The 19605-nt window shown below is 43.4% G+C and overlaps 2 protein-coding genes across 2 annotated transcripts in view; one reads left to right on the top strand and one right to left on the bottom strand.

The window, feature by feature from the left end:
* Window positions 1–8725: 8725 nt before the first annotated feature.
* Window positions 8726–12062, bottom strand: utp23 (UTP23 small subunit processome component). The gene is made up of 3 exons (XM_080194818.1): window positions 11809–12062; window positions 10239–10413; window positions 8726–9750 (listed from the first exon to the last, which is right to left on the bottom strand). The coding sequence occupies exons 1-3, from the start codon at window positions 11994–11996 to the stop codon at window positions 9388–9390; spliced, it is 726 nt and encodes a 241-aa protein (XP_080050944.1). The 5' UTR covers window positions 11997–12062; the 3' UTR covers window positions 8726–9387.
* A 444-nt stretch (window positions 12063–12506) lies between these two features.
* The window catches only part of LOC145346410 (eukaryotic translation initiation factor 3 subunit H-like), a 135555-nt gene continuing 128456 nt past the window's right edge, over window positions 12507–19605 (top strand). Inside the window, exon 1 of the mRNA XM_080193571.1 lies at window positions 12507–12635. Within this exon, the coding sequence (XP_080049697.1) occupies window positions 12522–12635 (114 nt within the window). The 5' untranslated portion in view covers window positions 12507–12521. The remainder of the gene's footprint in view (window positions 12636–19605) is intronic.

Genomic DNA, 19605 nt, shown 5'->3' with positions numbered 1-19605 from the left:
TATCACGGTAACTTGACTCATTATTTCCTTTTTAAACAATTTCACCTTGAAAATGCTGCACATGCATTGTCCTTTGTAGGATCACTTTTGGCTTAACTTATTGGGGAAGTGGAATTTCCATTAATGATTCGAGCAAAGCCCAGAAACTTGAAAAGGGATGAGGAATGTAAATCAAGTACGTGTAGCTGAAATAAAATTGACAGGAAGACTGTAAATGAAGTATTATTGATTCCTGTCAACTTTGCAGAGTGTTTATTAGGAAAAAATTTTATTTCATGGAATTTTATTCTTTACTTCTTAAAGATTCTAACATCTATTGAAGGATAATGGCCTAGATCTTCCTGTTGCATTGACACTGCCAATGAAGAGTTTATAGACCTGATCCTGTTGCCCATTTCTCTTGGGGACTTCCAGTCCCAGGTAACCCAGAAATGGGCAGCACAACGTCTTCCATGTCAGCTCAGCGGAATCTATCAGTGGAAGAGAGGACCTACCCCTTTTTTATGACACTAGCCCCTGTCTTCAGGTAATTTTTAAAGATTCAGTCTTCAAATAGAAGAGTGAGTGGGGAGATGGATGGTCGGGTCAAAGGGGGGAATTGGGGTGAGTCGGTTGGGTGGGATAGTTGGGGCTGAGTGGTGAATGGGCAGAGTTGTGGAGTTATCTAATAGTTTGACTAGGTACTAAATTGTCTTGCCATATACTTACTCTGTAAATGTTAAGTTCTGTGTATCTAGCTTAAGCTCTGGGTCAGAGACATTCATGGAGGGATCAGGGCAGCAAGGAATCAGCCTGTTGCAAGTTTAGACCTCTTAGGCAATAATGTCTGTGTAAAGGTCTTATACAAGGCTGATGTGAACCCCTAACATAATCCAATCTCCAATGTGAAGATTCAGATTTAGTTGGACAGTTTCGCTCAATTGCTCTGATCAAAAATCTGTGGTGGAGACAAGTTCAATTCAGGCATTGAAGAGGAAATTGGTTTGTCATTCAAGAATGTGCAGGTCTGTGGAGAGAACGTGGGGAAGTTTTATAATGTGAAGTTGTGAAACTTGCCATCTGTTTTAAAGCTGAAATATTCAATCATTCTGTTTCGGACTGTGGAGTATACTATGAAATTGGCTATATATAAAATTAATCTGATTGCATGTGTCCAAAGCCTCTCGTATAGCTGAAGTTTTGTGTTCTGATTTGTAGTTTATAAGAACATAAGAAATAGGAGCAGGAGTAGGCCATCTAGCCCTTCGAGCCTGCCCCGTCATTCAATAAGATCATGGCTGATCTGTCGTGGCTCAGTTCCACTTTCCGGCCCTCTCCCCATAACCCTTAATCCCCTCTCTTATCAAAAACCCATCAACCCGCTTCTTGAAAATATTTAGCGAGGCAGCCTCCACCACTTCAACGGGTAGAGAATTCCAGAGATTCACCACCCTTTGAGTGAAGAAGTTCCTCCTCAACTCCGTTCTAAAACGCCCCCCCCCTTTATCTTGAGGCTGTGCCCCCTAGTCCTACTGTCTTTTTTGAGCGGGAAGAGTCTCTCCACCTCTATCCTATCCATCCCATTCATCATCTTATACGTCTCAATGAGATCTCCCCTCATTCTTCTAAACTCTAACGAGTACAAGCCTAGTTTATTCAGCCTCTCCTCATAGCTCAACCCCCTCAACTCCGGTATCAGCCTAGTAAACCTCCTCTGCACTCCCTCCAAGGCCAAAATATCTTTGCGCAGGTGCGGCGCCCAAAACTGCACACAGTACTCCAGCTGCGGCCTCACCAATGCCCTATACAGCTGCAGCAAGACCTCCCTACTTTTATATTCAATCCCCTTCGCTATGAAGGCCAGCATCCCATTCGCCTTCCTGACCACCTGCTGCACCTGCAAGCTGGGTTTTTGCGACTCATGCACAAGGACCCCGAGGTCCCTCTGCACCGTCGCCTGATGCAGTTTTTCGCCCCGTAAGTAATAGTCCTTCCTACCATTCTTCCTACCAAAGTGGACCACCTCACACTTGCCAACATTAAATTCCATTTGCCATTTCCTGGCCCATTCGCCCAGCCTATCTAGATCCTTCTGCAGACTCTCCACACCCTCCGCACAATTTGCCGTTCCCCCAATCTTGGTGTCATCTGCAAATTTCGACACCCTACACTCGGTTCCCTCCTCCAGATCATCTATATAAATGGTAAAAAGCTGAGGCCCCAGCACTGACCCCTGGGGCACTCCACTAGTCACCATCCGCCAATCCGAATAGCACCCGTTGACCCCCACTCTCTGCCTCCTATTTGACAACCAATCCTCTATCCACGCTAACACCCTACCCCCAACTCCAAGTATCACGAGGGACTTGTGTAACATGCTTTCAAACTCAAGCCTATGAAATTCAAAGAGGATAAACTAGTGACTAAAGTACATTTCAATGCTGCTAATTAACTTTCTCCAGGCAATACTTGGCTCAAATTTTGTTAGTTGAAACAAACTTAATATCTTACAACATCAAACTTTTTAGAATTCCATATTTAGACAGCTCCTTTTCTATTGTTTTGAAAGCTCTTTAATGTAGTGTTTGGTGTTACTTGCACTGCTTTATTGAATCAGTACATTTCAGAAGGAAGCTATACAGCTCATGCAGTGTGCATTAACTCTCTGAAGGTCCACCTCCCTGCCCTATCCCCATCACCCAGCACATTTTACCATGGCCAATCTACCTAACTTGCATATCTTTGGACTGAGAGAGAAACTCCTGCAGACACTGGCAGAACATGCAAACTACACACTGTCTCACAAGAGTGGAATCAAACCCGGGTGCTGTGAGGCAGCAGAGCTAACCATGCGTCACTATGCTGCCCTGATTTCCCCCCACCCACCTCCCCCCAAAAGATTGGAAAATGAAATTGTCCCAAATAAGGAGCAAAAAGATTTGTTTCATTAAAACATTACTTAAGAATTTTACTTCAAGTTCTCTTTGCTAAAACTGATTACTATTCCAAGACTATCCAGGGATACAATTAACCTCTAGTTTCTCCTCCAGTATAAACTATTGTCTTAAATCTTTCTTCACTGCCTTCTCCATTTATTACCTCAACAAATTTGAGGGTGACACGGTAGCACAGTGGTTAGCAGTGCTGCTTCACAGCTCCAGGGACCTGGGTTCAATTCCTGGCTTGGGTCACTGTCTGTGTGGACTTTGCACATTCTCCTTGTGTCTGTGTGGGTTTCCTCCAGGTACTCCAGTTTCCTTCCACAGTCCAAAGATGTGTGGGTTGGGTTGATTGGCCATGCTAAAATTGCCTCTTGGTGTCCTGAGATGCGTAGGTTAGAGGGATTATTGGGTAAAATATGTAGAGATGTGGGGGTAGGGCTTGGGTAGGATTGTGGTTGGTGCAGACTTGATGGGGCTGAATGGCTGCCTTCTGTACTGTAGGGTTTCTATGATTTCAATGAGGAGATGGTGCATTTTTTTTGCCATAAGTTTGAGACCTATTCAATTATCTTGCTTCCCCGAGCTCACCAGGTCAAATTCTAACAAAGGTTTACTCAGGCAGTTGCCAGGAAGAGGGGTTGATTTGGTAGCTTAGGGGGGATAAAGACATTGGCTTTGGCCTTCCCAATATTTTGGAGAACATATCTGCTCATTTAGCTGTTGGTTAAGCAACATGGCAAGTGAAAGATGGGTGGAGTAGTCAAGAAAAATTGTGAGTTACAGACTGATGACATCTTGTCATATGTGGAATCTAAAAATGTTTCTTCAATGATGTCACTAAGGGAGAGCTTGTAGATGAGAAATCTAGGCCAAGGATCGGTTCTTGGGTTACACCAGAAGCAATAGTGCACAAGTTGGAAGAGAAACCAGAGCCGGTGATTTCCCTGGCTATGACTGGATGAAGTCTCACAACAGGTTGAAGTCCAACAGGTTTATTTGGCAGCACAGGCTTTTGGGGAAGCTCGTGCTGCCAAATAATCCTGTTGGACTTTAACCTGAGACTTCTTAGTGTGCTTACCCCAGTCCAACACCAGCAACTCCACATCACGATTGGATGGACAGGAATAAAACCAGACAAGGAAAATCCCACCCAGCTGGATGACATACGAGAGGCATTGGATCTATGGTCAACCGTGTAAAAGCTTACAGCTGGTTCCAAAGGATGATGAAGGTAAAATTCATTATGATCACAGTATCCCTTATGTCAGGCTCTTATTTATTGACTATTGCTCAACACTATTATTTCTACAAAACTCATTTCCAAACTCTGTGGCTTAGGGTTCAGCTCCTGCATCTGTAATTTGACTTCCTAACCCACAGACTGTAATTAATAAGGATAAACAACAATAATTCCATGCTTATCCATGTTAAAATTAAGGCCTAGTTTTAAGGCTGATTAAATTGGATATTCTAAATTTAAGGAATTGCGCATATTAAAATCAAATGCAGTCAAACCCGGGCAGGCCAGACTTGATGAAAGTCAAATATACAAATACATAGAAACATATCTGGGCCTGGCCCATCCGTCACCCGTCAAGGATCATTGCACTTTACTGAGACCCAGCAGGAGATCATTGTACCCCATTGAAATGCACCGGCCTATTGTTAGAAGCCAAGATCAGGCCAGACTTTGTCACCTAGAGTTCCTGCAGCTACATTATCTGGCAACAGGTTACATGTAAGTAACACCATGGAGATGGACACCTGGGGGTGAGCTCTGGTGTCCTGTCAGGCAGACATCGTGAAACCCACTTGATATTAGACAACTCCTCCTCCTCCTCATTAACCAGAAGCTAGAGAAATTTCTGGAAAGGCAGACAGGGATAAAGGTACGCATCTCAGATACATTAGCAGCAAAGACTAGACAAGGGAAGTGATCGTGACTATCCAGAAGACTGATTAGGGAAAGAAGGAACGAAGAAACTGCCATCAAGATTGACCAGAAGGACACATAATCAAGTCTGCAGTTTAACCAAACCATCTTTGCAGGTAGTATACTTGAATCTGCCTGCCTCTATTGCTACCTTTGGCAGCTTGTTCCAGACAGTCACCACCCTCTGTGTGGAAAAAATTGCCCCTCTGAACACTATTATCCCTTCCCTCTCACCTTAAACCCGTGCCCTCTAGTTTACCACACTGCCTATCCAGCATTTAGATGGGTAGAAATGTCCTTCAATTAATTGTTGGGAAGACTAAAGCCATTGTCTTTGGTCAGTTCCACAAACCTCATTCACTTGATACTAAATCCATTCCTCTCCTTGACAAATGTTTGAGGCTTAAGTAGGCAGTCATCGACATTGGTGTCATGTTTAACTCAGGATAAACTTTCAACTGCGTAGGGTGACACAGTGGCACAGTGGTTAGCACTGCTGGCGCATAGCACCAGAGACTCAGGTTCAATCGCAGCCTTGGGTCACTGTCTGTGAAGTTTGCACATTCTCCCTGTGTCTGCATGGGTTTCCTCTGGGTGGTCCTGTTTCCTCCCACACTCCAAAGATGTGTGGGTTAGGTTGACTGCTATACTAAATTAACCCCAGTATCAGGGGAATTAGCAGGGTAAACATGAGGGACGATGGGAATGGGGCTGGATGGGCTTGTGGCTGATGCAGACTCAATAGGCTGAATGGTCTCCTTCTGCACTCTAGATTCTATGATCTGATTACTTACCAAATAGAGTTACTTCAACCTCTGTGAAAAAGCACACTTACTGTTGAAGCCCTCATACGTACCCTTGTCACCTCTGGTTTTGACGATTCCAAAACTATCCCGCGTGGCCTGTCTTATACTCTTATTGAGGTCAGCCAAACTCCACTGACTTCATCCTAACTTGTGCCAAGTCCCAATCACCAAAATCTGGGCTTTTTAAAAATTCATTTGTGGGACATGGGCGCCACTGGCTGGTCAGCATTTACTGTCCATCCCTAGTTGCCCTTGAGGAGGAGGTGAGCTGCCTTCTTGAAACACAGCAGCTGTGGGTTGACTCACAATGCCGTTGGGGAGAGAATTACAGGATTTTGACCCAGCAATTGCAAAGGAATGGCGATATATTTCGATATCAAGATGGTGAGTGGCTTGGAGGGGAACTTGCAGGTGATGGCGTTCTATGTCTCTGGTGCCCTTGTTCTTCCAGATGGAAGTAGTCAGCAGTTTGAAAGGTGCTGTCTGAAGATCTTTAATGAATTGCTGCAGTGCATCCTGCAGATAGTACACACTGCTGCTACTGAGTGTCAGTGGTGGAGGGAGTCGATATTTGTGGATGCGATGCCAAAGAAGTGTGCTGCTTTGTCCTGGATGGTATCAAACTTCTTCAGTGTTTTTGGAGCTGCATCCAGGCAAATGAAGAGAATTCCATTACACTCCTGACTTGTGCCTTGTAGTGGACAGGCTTTGGGGAGCCAAGAGGTGAGTTACTCACCACAGTATTCCTAACGTCTGACCTGCTCTTGTAGCCACTGTGTTTATGTGGCGAGGCTAGTTAAGTTTCTGGTCAAATGTAACTCCAAAAATGTTAATAGTGGAGGAATCCAGTGATGGTAACATCACTGAATGTTAAAGGACAGTGGTTAGAGTGCCTCTTATTGATGATGGTCATTGGCATTTGCATGGCACAAATGTTACTCTGCACTTGTCAACTCAAGCCTGGATGTTGTCCAGATCTTGTTGCTTTTGAACATGGACTGCTTTACTATCTGAGGGGTCACGAATAGTGCTGAACATCGTGCAATCGAACATCCTCATTTCTGACCTGACAAAGGAAAGGTCATTGATGAAGCAGCTAAAGATGGTTGGACCGAGGACACTGAAGGACCCTTGCAGAGATGTCCTGCAGCTGAGATGACTGATTCCCCCCCACCGACAACCACCTTCCGATATACCAGGTATGACTCCAACCAGTGGAGAGTTTGCCCTGAAACCCACTGATTCCAATTTTGCTAGGGCTTCTTGATGCCATACTCAGTCGAATGAAGCTTTGATGTCAAAGGCTGTCACTTCCGCCTCACCAGGCTTGCTGGCCTACGTTATTTTTTATTCCAGTAATGTCCCTTAAAATTTTCATCTTTGTTTTCAAATTCCTGCACAGCCTCATCATGCCCTATCTATCACTTCTTCCTCTGAGATTTTTACAGTCCTCCAATTCTGGATTTCTGCATAATCCCCTTTTTAATCACCCTGTCATTGGTGCCTCCAGATGTTTAATGTAGACCAATTCTTAAGAATTCCCTCTCTAAAATCTCTGCCCCTGAAGAGTGATATTCTTGTGGAGCAGGTTGGAGCATTTTACAATATTAAAGGTGCTATATAAATCCAAGTTGTGTGCGACATTTCAGCCGAAGCAGTTCAATCTGTCATTATCCTAATACCACCCTCGGCCACCTCCGACCTTGACCTTCATCTCCAATCTACAAAGCACCCCCTTTCTTAATTCAAGGACCAAGCAAGTTTCTGCAGTAGATCTCACACATTCTGGATAGAGGATCATTGCACTACAGGAGAAACCTTTACAACAGTGGTAATGTCAGACACAAATGTAGCTCCCATCTGCATTAAAGAGCATGAAAGCAAGTGGAGAAAGAAAGACTTTTGGGCGTTCAAGTGCACAGATTTCAAAAGATTCAAGGGTAATGCTGTGAAGCATTAGGCACAACAAATAAGTGTTATTTAAGGGACAAATGATTAAAAAGCATTATTATTTTGTCCATATACAATACCTCGGTCAAGTTTCAGCTCTGTCCAGTTTTGGCCTCCTCTCGTGGTTGGTGATACTGAGGCTTTGGAAAGATGTAAAGGAAAACCACCACTGAATTATTGGTTTAAAACATCTCAGTTGTCAAGATTACCAAAAAAGCTGGTACTCTACACTTTGGAAAGGCATAGACTTAGGATGATCTGATAAAGGTTTATAAGATGAAGGAAATAGATTGTGTTCCAGATGACGGATCATTCCAATTAAGAGGTGAGGGTGGATGTAGCGGGGGGGGGGGGTCACAATTTTAAGTTGTACATGATGAGATCTAGGTAAGATATCAGGAAGTAGTTATTTTCCTGACTAGTTCATGCATTAAATAAAAATTTGTCAAATTTCTTTGAGGGAGAGCTTAATCTATTTCTGCTTTGGACAGATATCACCTTGTACTAAAACTAGATACAATAACCAGGAGAGCTGATAGCGTAGTTGCATGGTCACTGGGTAGTAATTCAGAGACCCAGGGTTATGCTTTGGGCACTTGTGTTCAAATCCCACTACAGCAGATGGCAAAATATGAATGCAATAAAAATTGATCTGATTCACTAATGTCCTTTAGGGAAGGAAATTTGCTATCCTTACCCACTCTAGCTTACATATGATCCACAACAAATTGGTTAACTCTTAAATGGTCTAACAAGCCACTCAAGTCAAAGGCAGATAAGGATAATAGATGTTGGTTCACATCCTGTGAAGGAATTAAAAAAAATAGAAATATCATCTTAACTAGTTTGGATCACTGAGATAAAGGGCATGGTGAAGATTTAGAGAATCGCCCACAAATCACGTGGCGATCTTATCACACCTTTGGCTGTTTATCACCCTAAGAACTTTTTGCGAGACTGTCAATAATTGATCAAGAAAAATAGTAACATGGGAAGAATAATTTTCAATCATTATTTACCTAATATAGTAGGGCCAGAATATAATGAATCAGCAAATAAAGAAAATAATCCACTCATTTCGGTCAGCACCCAAACCTTATACACAAAGGTGATTGTCCAGGTAATCATGCATTCACACATGCTGTTTTATTTCCAAAATGAGGTGCAGGATATAGGACGCATTTCAAATTTTAATGAAGTAGCCCCAACTTACTGAGACATTCCTCTTACAGTAGGTTGATTTTTTTTAAAGCCAATGTCCTATTGCTATTTCATACAAACTGGAAAAGCACCTTTCAAATGTGAAGTGATAGTTAATACTGATATTAGAATCTTAATTTGTATCAACAATCATTTTGAAAGAGAGATTGTTCCCTCCGGCTGAGATATCTCGAACACTGGGGCACATCCTCAGGATAAAGGGTCAACCCTTTACAGCAGAGATGACAAGAAACATATTCATTCAAAGGGTTTTGAATCTTTGAATTTCTCTGCCCCAGAGGGTTGTGGATGCACCATTGTTGAACACATTTAAGACTGCGATGGACAGATTTTCAGCTTCAGGAAATCATGGGATGTAGGGAGCAGGCAGAAAAGTGACTTTGAGGCTGAAGATCAGCCATGGTCATATTGAATAACAGAGCAGGCTCAAAGGGTTGAAAAGTCCTGTTCCAATTTACTACATTCTTATTGCTATAAACACACTTTCAGCATTTAGGACAAAACATTTCATATTAATGTGAAGTGTCTTTCAGTTCAAGTAGCTATGGTTGTACTTCTACATTGTAGATTCTACTTTGACACTTGATTCAGTTATTCTCATTTTCTTTCTTGCTCTCCTTCGCCTTTTCTCTTTACTTGGTTGCTGTGGTGGTCGTACCTTCTTTTTCAAACAACTGAGAGGATTAGGGCCCCCTTTTCTTTTGCGTTTTTTACGTCTGGGTTCCTTCACCAGGCCTTGCTCTTCTTTCAATTGCTGGATAGTTTCTTGCTGATACACAGGGACAAACTGATTACTTTGCAAAGACTGTTGTTGTGCAATTGATTGGGAAGAAGGTTTTTCCAGGACCATAGTATTCTGTACAATATACATCAGAGGGACTCCTGGTATTTTTTTAATTTTCACACTTAAGTCTTGATCCTGTTGGAACAATTGAGAGTCATTTAATAGACATATTAATTAACACCACATCAAGGAAGCAATCATAGGTAAAAATTAATCGATAGCCAGTTGACTCCCCACCCACGGCATCCTAGTTCTCACTCCTGTGGCCCTGCCACTCTGGTTCTCGCTCCATTGCATTCTGGTTCCCACTCCCTGGGTTCCAGCATCCTGGTTTCTGCTTCCCAGCACTGATTCCCCACTGCTGTACCCTGGCACTTGTCTCCTGCTCCTCAGGCTTTCGCACTTGTGTTCTTCCATTGCCTCCCCTGAAAGAAAACCTCTTTGTTCCCAGCATAAGCAGCATTGCTGGTATTCACTGCTCCTCCAATCACAAACTGTTAATCTCCCACAGTTGCCGTTAGGCTCAGTTTATGAGCAGCAAATGTTGGATGAGGAACAGCCTTTGGTTGGAGGAGAAATCTTCCACTCCAACTTCCCTTACTCAACATGTTTTAAAAAAGTACCTGCGTGGCCACAAAGTAATGATGAGGGTTATTGTTTTCAACCATCGACAGCAGGCACATTTTCGCACCTACAGGCTTTTTCAGATGTGAACAGTTTCTAGTTTGAAATCGTTGAGCAATCAATTTTGCACCGTACAATTCTTTTCCAAGTGACTGCAGCTCCTTCAGGACGCAACTGGAAAATTAAAACAAAAAGAACAAGATTTGACATTTTGCTTTCTGTCGCAATGCAGCTCCAGCAATGAGCAAAGGTGGAAGATGGGCTAACTTCAAAGAACATACAAATTAGAGTAAGCAAGGCTTCATGATATCATGCCTGACAAATTTAATAGAATTCTCTGAGGTGACAATGAGCAGGATAGGTAAAGGGAAACCAGTCAATGTGATATACTTGGATTCCCAAAAAGGGTCCAATAAGGTTCGCACAAAAGGCTACTTAAGAAGATAAGAGCCCATGGTGATGCAGCTAGTATATTAGCACGGATAAAGGATTGGCTAACTAATAGAAAGAATGAGTATGGAGAAGAGTGGCATTTTCAGGATGATAACCTGTAACTAGTGGAATGACAGAGGACTCAGTGCTGGGGCCACAATTATTTCCAGTTCAGCTGTGCACAACATCGAGTCTGTGGAATTCTTTACCACTGAGAACTGTGGAGGCTGGATCATTTTGTTCAAGGCTGAGATAAACAGATTTTTAATCAATAAGTGAATCAATGATTACAGGAATAAGATGGAAAAGTGGAAATTGAAAATTATTGTATCAGATCAGCCATGATCTCACTGAATGGTGGAGCAGACTCCAGGAGTTCCTGCGTCTTATGATGATTGGAGGAGTAGGCCACTCGGCCCCTTCAGTCTGTTCTGCCACCCAGAATCAGAATGCAATAGAACGAGAACCAGAGTGGCAGGGCCATAGGAGTGAGAACTAGAATGGCTGATCTCACTATAACCTCAAACCCACATTCCTGCATACCCCGATAACTTTCATGCGCCACGTTCATGAAGAATCTATGTAATTCTGCCTTTTTCAGAGATTCTGTTCCCAGGTAGGACAAAGTGGATTGGAAACTGAGACGTTGCGGTATTGAGGACAGATCATGGTGGCACAATGGTGAGCATTACTGCCTCACAGCGCCAGGGACCTGGGTTCAATTCCTGGCTTGGGTCACGGTCTGCATTTCTCCCCCTCTTCCCCCCGAGTTTGAGTGGGCTTCCTCCGGGTGCTCCGGTTTCCTCCTACAGTCTGAAAGACGTGCGGATTAGGGTGCATTGACCCCATGCAAAGTCCTCCCTCAGTGTTACCCGAACAGGTGCCGGAATGTGGCGACTGAGGAGGTGGGGGATTTTCACAGTAACTTCACTGCAGTGTTCAGGTGAACCTCCTTGTGGCACTGATACGTAAACCAATAAAGGTTGATTGGCCGTGCTAAGAAATTGCCCCTTAGTGTCCAGGGATGCGTAGGTTAGAGGGATGAGTGGGTAACTTCACTGCAATGTTCAGGTAAACCTCCTTGTGACGCTAATAAATAAATAAATGTGAAGGGCGGCAGTTGAGGCAGGTACTCACGATGTTGTGCACAGCTGAACTCCCCCCATCAGATACTTGGGCATCTGCTCCTTGATCTGGATTTTATTTTTCAGCGCCGCCTGGCAGAACGTCCCGTCCAGGAGGATCTGGAAAGGTTCGCGGAAGCCGTAGTTGTACTTGTAGAAGGCCAGCAGCTTCTTGGCCGTTTTCTGCCGCTTGATTTTCATGTCTGCCGCGAGCGAGGAGCCGACAACGCGCCGACCCGACTCCCCCAACCGTCCCGGCTGGTCAGTGCGCAGGCGCGGCGCCTCCAACACCATCTCCTCCCCCCGACAACCGGCGCCGCGGCGACAGTTCCGGCGCTTCCAACAATCGCCAATCCGCACATTCTCGGTATCGAGTTAGACGGTGGGGAGTAAATAGAGCCAGTCAGAATAATCGCCTCTCTGGCGTTAGTATGAATTTGGTAACATGGTGTTGGAGGCCCCTGTCGACACGAATCGTGACCTCGAGTGGGATTTGTTTTTGGGCTGAACGAGACCGGAAAATCCCGCATTAGGCTTTTTTTTGTGTGTTTTTTAAAGTCGCCCCCGCCCAACCCCCGTTATTCCAGTTGTTGGGTATCGCTCCATTTTTTTTTCCTGGCTGTTCAGGGTAGTTTTGCCGCTGGTGAGCGGTTCTCTTCCCTCCCTCCCTCTTTCCGGCGGACCCATTTGGGCGGCGCTCCCAGTTCCGGTCCTTTCTGCGGGAGGATGTCGTCTCGGAGGGATGGCGGTGCCGGCGGCGGGGCCGGGGCCGGGAGCGGTGGGGCTGGGGCCGCTGCGGCGCTCGGCTCTCCCGTCAAACAGGTTCAGATCGACGGCCTGGTAAGTGGAGAGAGCCGGGCCCTGAGCCGCAGCCGAGAGCTCAGCTCCATGCTGGCGCTCAGAGGCACGGGTGCCTTAAACTGGCAACAGAGAGAGAGGGAAAAAAACCACTTTAAATACCCCCCTTTTCTTTCCTCACCTGTTCGGGTACAGCTTGGGCTACTTCACAAAAAGAGCTGACCGCCTGACTGCCGACAGGCTGCCTCTGTTGGAGCCTGATGTCCGAACACGTGTATCTCTCCAGCAGAAACTCTGGCTGATTATTTCCCCTCCTAAATCGGAAAGGCAGTTGGTAAATTTTCCTCCGGCTGCGATCAGCCAGCCCCGCTCCCGTGAGTGACGTTTGATTTGCGGCACGTTTGTCAAAGTGATGGTTGGCCCTGCTGCTTCACAGCTCCAGGGACCTGGGTTCCATTCCCCGGCTCGGGCCGCTGCCTGTGTGGCGTTTGCACGTTCTCCTCGTGTCTGCGTGGGTTTCCTCCGGGTGCTCCGGTTTCCTTGCGCGGGTTAGGTTGATTGGCCATGCTAAAATTGCCCCTTAGTGCCTGTGGATGCGTAGGTTAGAGGGATTAGTGGGTAGGGATATGGGGGTAGGGTCTGGGTGGGATTATGTTCAGTGCAGACTCGGTGGGCCGAAGGGCCTCTTTCTGCACTGTATGGTTTTATGAAGTAACCGTTCAATACAATTTTTTCCAACCGACGTTTTTAAATGCATGACAGCTGGTACATTCACAGTGATCAGTATTCAAATCGGATAAAGTAAGAAGTTCACTGTCACATAGAAACAAAGAAAACCGAAGCAGGAGTAGGACATTTGGCCCTTCGAACTTGCTGTGCCATTCATTTTGAACATGGCTGATCATCATATTCAATATCCCGATTTCGCCCTCATCCCTTGCTCCCTTTAGCCCCAAGAGCTAATTCACAGACACCATTCTCGGTGAAGAAATTTCTCCTCACCTCAGATATGAAAGGCTTACCCCTTACCTTCAAACTATGACTCTAGTTCTGCACTCCCCCAGCACCAGGAACATTTTGTTTGAATCTAACCTGTCTAATTCTGTTAGCATTTTATAAATTTCAATGAGATCTCCTCTCATTCTTTTAAACTCCAATGAATACAATCCTGACTGACATAGTCTCTCCTCATATGTCAGACCTGCTATTCCAGGAATCAAGCTGGTAAACCTTTGCTGCGCTCCCTCTATAGGAAGAACATCCTTAGATAAAGACATCAAAGCTGCACACAGTACTCTAGGTGTGGCCTCACCAATGCCCTCTACAATTACTATAAAACATTCCTGTTTGCATCCTCAAATCCTCTCGCTGTGAAGCCAACATACCTTTTGCCTTCTATACTGCCTGCTGTATTGCGCGCTTACTTTCAGTGACTGATGAATGAGGACACCAAGGTCTCTTGCTCCACTGATGAAGGGTTCTGTTTCCATTTGAATTTGTCTTGAAACTCATATGAAATTCATTTAGAACTTGGTAGGGCACCTCAGATTCATTATGTTGTTTGTCCCTTATCAGATTGGGTAAATGAGCAGTTTAGTTGGCCCTTAGTGTAACTACTTTTACTGTGTGGTGAATATCCAGTGCAGTTATACATCTCTGACTTCCTCCATACTGTTGGAATGTGTGTTTAATGTTGACACTTGGGTCACCCTTGGCTTTTTGTAAAACCAGTCTTTTCATATCGGTATAATTTTTCCGCTTCTAAGGTTTTGTATTAGTTCATGACTCGTATGAAGATACGAATTAGGAGTGAAAATAAGTTATTTAGCCCACTGATCCTGCTTTGCCATTCAATAAGATCACGGCATTGTTTGTGTTGCGTTTCCGTTCCCATCATTTGATTCCCTTGCCAAACAAAACTCTTGGCTACTTCTGCCTTAAAAATATTCAGTGACCCCATTCCACCAGACATCTCAGGCATAGAGTTCCAAAGTTGCACAATCATGGGAAAAATTCTCTTAATCTTTGTTCTAATTTTAAAATATGTCTGTCATTCTGGACCTAGTAAAAAGTCTGACAACACCTGGTTTAAGTCCAACCGATTTATTTGATAGTAAACGCACAAGCTTTCGGGTTAGTCCCTTCGTCAGGTGAATGGGACCTACCCAGCAGTCAAGGCATCCTATCACCATCCACCTTGTTAAGACCATTCAGACTATTATACACTTTAGTCAAGTCACCATTCACACTTCTAAATTCCAGTTGAATCAAGCCCAACCTGTCCAAAGTATCCTCATAAGAAAAACCTGCTAATTACAGGAGTCTACCTAGTAAATGTCCTCTGAACAACCTCCAAGACATTTATATCCTTCCTTAAAGGAAACCATATCTGCACACAGTAATCGAGATGTGGTCTCACCATATAGCTGAAGCATAATATCCTTACTTATGTGTTCAATTCCTCTCGTAATAAAGGATAGCATTTTATTAGCCTCCTTGCTTACAAGCTGTCCCTGCACATTAGTATTTTGTGATTTGCACGAGAACACCTAAATCCGTCTGCACTTCAGAATTCTGCAGTCGTTTTCCATTTAAGGAATACTCTACTTTTGTATACTCCTCGCCAAAGTGAACAACTTCACATTTCCCAATTAAATGTTATTTGCCTGAATTTTGCCCACTTACTCAACCTATCTCCGCTTACAAGCTCCTTATGCCTGCTTTGCAACATAGTTTGTGACCTATCTTTGTGTCATCCCTTCACTCCTCTCATCTAATTCATTTATATAAATTCTAAAAAGTTGAAGCCCCAGCACAGATAGCTGTGGGACTCCATTCATCACATTCTGCCAATCAAACAAAGACCCATTTACGCATACTTTGTTTTCTGATCTGAATTTTTATCTTTTGCAACAACCTTTGATGTGGCACCTTATTGAATAGCTACTGGAAACCCAAATACAATATGTCTACACCCGGCATGTCTAATATTTTCATGAGTTGCGGGGGGGGGTGTTATTTCATTTTTCCCCCCACTCAAGGGGCCATTGAGTAAATCTTGACAACACTTGATACATTAAATGTGAATTTAGAAAAAGTCAACATCAAGTAATAAATTGATATTTAGAAAAAAAATGTACTTAATAATAAAGTGTCGAGCAGCAGAGTTAACCAGTGAATTTCTTTTGCCTTTTTGCTTAAGAATCGAGTTAGAGAGACCAGGTCCTGATTCCTGATGACCTGGAAAGGGTAATCCTTTTTAGATATTTATAGAAACTTTAGAGATGTTTTTACATTTCTAGCTAGCTTTCTTTCATACTCTAATTTCTTTTTCCTGATAACCTGTTAGTCATTCTCTGCCATTCTGTATGTTCTGACCAATGATCCATAGGACCAGAAGAAATAGGAACAGAGTAGGCCGTTCAGTCCCTCAAGCCTGCTTTGCCATTCAAAATCTGACCTGACGTTCTCATGTCCACTTTCCTATCCTTTCCCTGTAACCCTTGATTCCCATAGTGATCAAAAATCTATCTATCTCAATCTTAAATTCATACCAGGATTTTGCCCCCTCTCACCCCCCAAGCTCTCTGTGGCAAGTAGTTCCAAGGAGACTCAATCCTCAGAGAAGAAATGGCTCCTCATCTCAGTCATATGCTGGCATCCATTTATTCTGAGATGATGCGTGCTGGTCCTAGACTCTCCCATGAGGGGCAACATTCACTCAGCATTTATCCTGTCAAGCCCCTTAAGAATCCTGTATGTTTTAATGAGTTTACCTCATTCTTTTGCATTCCAATGAGTTGAGTCCCAACCTGTTTAATCTTTCCTCATAAAACAATCACTCCATACTCGGGATAATCCTAGGGAACTTTCTCTGAACTGCCTCCAATGAAATAATGGCTTTTCTTAAATAAGGGGACCAAATTGCTATCAGTACTCCAGATGTGTTCTCACCAGTACCTTGTACAGTTGCGGCAAGACTTTTCTTTTAGATTCCAATGAGAATAGGTCAAACCTTCTCAACCTTTCCTTGTAAGCTAACATCTTCATCTCAGGAATCAATCGCACGCACCTTGTCTGAATTGCTTTCAATGAAGGTATACCTCTCCTTAAATAAAGGGTTAAAGTTTGTTTATTAGTTTCACAAGTAGATTTACAATAGCACCACAATGAAGTCACTGTGAAAATCCCCTAGTCACCACACTCTGGCACCTGTTCGGGTTCACTGAGGGAGAATTTGGCACAGCCAATGCACTTAACCAGCACATCTTTTGGACTGTGGGAGAAAACTGGAGCACCCCGAAGAAACCCACGCAGACAGGGGAGAATGTGCAGATTCAGCACAGACAGTGGCCCAATCCAGGAATCGAACCTGCGTCCCAGGCACCGAGAGGCAGCAGGGCTAACCACTGTGCCACCGTGTTGCCCAAAAGGGACGAAAACTTCACACCATACTCGAGTTGAAGTCTTTCCAATGCCCTGTACAGTTGTAGCAAGACTTCATACTAGGAGCAGGATTAAGCCATCTGGCCCCTCAAGCCTGCGCCACCATTCAATAAGATCACGGCTGATCTTTTAGTGGACTCACTCCACTTATCCGCCTACTCACCGTAACACGACATTCAAAACCCTACATTATGCTGTCAAGAGTTTCAGAAGCATTAGCATCACATAACATTCACAAAATCATCAATCGAAAGTTCTGTACTGTTTAGGTCTGCTATTGTTAAAGTATATACAAACCTGCAATTTGCTGATCTTGTTCACTGCTGTCAGAATGTGGTGGAGATTGAAGAGTCAGTTTTCGAGGTAGTGGTCTGAAAACATGAACGTGTTGCATCGAGAAAGTGCTTCAAACAATCCCATTTGAGTAAGCCTGCTCTGATGAACAGCGTGTTTGTCTTGATGGAAAAACGTATATAAATGAGTATTTTCAAGTTGGTATTAAGTCGATGCTTACTTATTACTTGCTAGAATAGACTTTTTCCAATTAAAGAAAATATTTAAATCTGTTTTTAGTGCCATTAATGTTATTTCCCTGATGAGCTGCATCACGAAGACCAACTAGATCAATATAATGGGTTGATACAGTCCTGAAATTTATTATAACATATGTAATAATTGTAGTAATTCCTTTTTTAACATTGCAGTTCCATTTTTTGAAAAGTGCAACTTTAAATGAAACCAAGTTGAGTGAATCACATTTGGAAAATGTGTTAAAAACCTATTTAGGTTCTGTAGGATCTTGTCAGAAAAACATAATTAAGTTTAATTTACCAATATACTATATCTGTAACTAAACTTTGAAAACAAAATAAAAAAGTTTAAAAGAAATATGCAAATTCTTTCTATGCACCTCCTCCCCATCTTTCCCATTCCGTGCCAAACTTCCCACTTCCCTACCTTCCCAAATTTCCCACTTGCTGACTGTCTAGAACCCTCACAGTGGTGAGAGGCAGGAAACAACCTACTGAGTGAGAGCAACTTTGAGTTGCAGAGTTGTGAAGGTAAACTACGAGCTTCAAGGTTAACACTGAGTCGGGGGCTTGGTGGTTCAGTAAACAGGGAATCCTGATGACAACCTGGAGGGTTGGGAGAATAAGAAAGGCTGATTCAAAATGACTTGAATTGTGGTGACTTAAAGTGAGAACTTTCTACAGGTAATTAACTTTTATTAATATAATACTTATTCTCTACATATTCCCTGCAATTACTTTTATGCTCTGGGAAGAATATTGATGTTACCTCAGGCTTCAATGTGTGATTTGATTGGATCAGACATGGAGCATCCGTATTTTGTTTGTCAATGATAACCAGTACTATAATTGTTAATAGGAACAGAATAACTAAAGCACCAAATTTTCATTAATTATTAGGGTAACGAAAATTAAGTTTAAAAAGATTTTTGGTTAATTACAACTGAAATTAGTGAACGCATAACTAAAACCAAACAGGATCTTAATATTTCTCTCATTCAAATTTTGCTTTTAGCAACATTTAGCAAGTTGGTGGCACAGTGGTGAGCACTGTTGCCTCAGCGCCCGGGACCCGGGTTTGATTCCCGGCTTGGGTCGCTGTCTCTGTTGAGTTGCACATTCGCCCTGTATCTGCATGGTTTCATAAGAACATAAGAAATAGGAGCAGGAGTAGGCCATCTAGCCCTTCGAGCCTGCCCCGCCATTCGATAAGATCATGGCTGATCTGTTGTGGCTCAGTTCCACTTTCCCGCCCTCTCCCCATAACCCTTAATCCCCTCTCTTATCAAGAACCCATCAACCCGCTTCTTAAAAATATTTAGCGAGGCAGCCTCCACCACTTCAACGGGCAGAGAATTCCAGAGATTCACCACCCTTTGAGTGAAGAAGTTCCTCCTCAACTCCGTTCTAAACCACCTCCCCTTTATCTTGAGGCTGTGCCCCCTAGTCCTACTGTCTTTTTTGAGCGGGAAGAGTCTCTCCACCTTTATCCTATCCATCCCATTCATCATCTTATACGTCTCAATGAGATCTCCCCTCATTCTTCTAAACTCCAACGAGTACAAGCCTAGTTTACCTTTGGATGCTCTGGTTTTCTCCCACAATCCGAAAGACGTGCTGGTTAGGTGCATTGGCCATGCTAAATTCTCCCTTTGTGTACCTGAATAGGCGACGGAGTGTGGCAACTAGGGGATTTTCACAGTGACTTCACTGCAGTGTTACTGTCAGCCTATATGTGACACTAATAAATAAACTTTAAACTTAAAGTTGAAATGCAGTATTGTATGTGAGGGAACAGGGGATTGGGACTATCATTATCTGCCAGTATAGCAATGTGATTTTGGAAAAACATTACTCCAACTTTTCATTTTTAAAATTAGGTTAGGTGTTGCAATAGTTTTGAGGTTAGTCTTCCTCAAGAACGTTGATTCAAATCCAATCCGAAATGTTGGAATAAAAGTCCTCTCTTTCAGCTGGCTATATGAGTTCTATGTGAAATAATTTAGACAGTCTGAACTGAGTTCATAATTTGCCAC

This window comes from Carcharhinus amblyrhynchos, chromosome 8 (assembly GCF_965287045.1).
Source record: "Carcharhinus amblyrhynchos chromosome 8, sCarAmb.v2.hapA, whole genome shotgun sequence".
In the NCBI taxonomy this organism is placed as follows: domain Eukaryota; kingdom Metazoa; phylum Chordata; class Chondrichthyes; order Carcharhiniformes; family Carcharhinidae; genus Carcharhinus; species Carcharhinus amblyrhynchos.
Note: the sequence above shows the minus strand (reverse complement) of the source record. Positions and strands in the feature narration are given on the sequence as shown.

Coding starts and splice junctions, on each gene's coding strand:
- utp23 (XM_080194818.1), bottom strand. CDS start 11,996: ATGAAAATCAAGCGGCAGAAAACGGCCAAGAAGCTGCTGGCCTTCTAC. Junction 10,414..11,808: donor GTTCAGCTGTGCACAACATC/GTGAGTACCTGC, acceptor TTAATTTTCCAG/TTGCGTCCTGAAGGAGCTGC. Junction 9,751..10,238: donor ATTACTTTGTGGCCACGCAG/GTACTTTTTTAA, acceptor TTGTTCCAACAG/GATCAAGACTTAAGTGTGAA.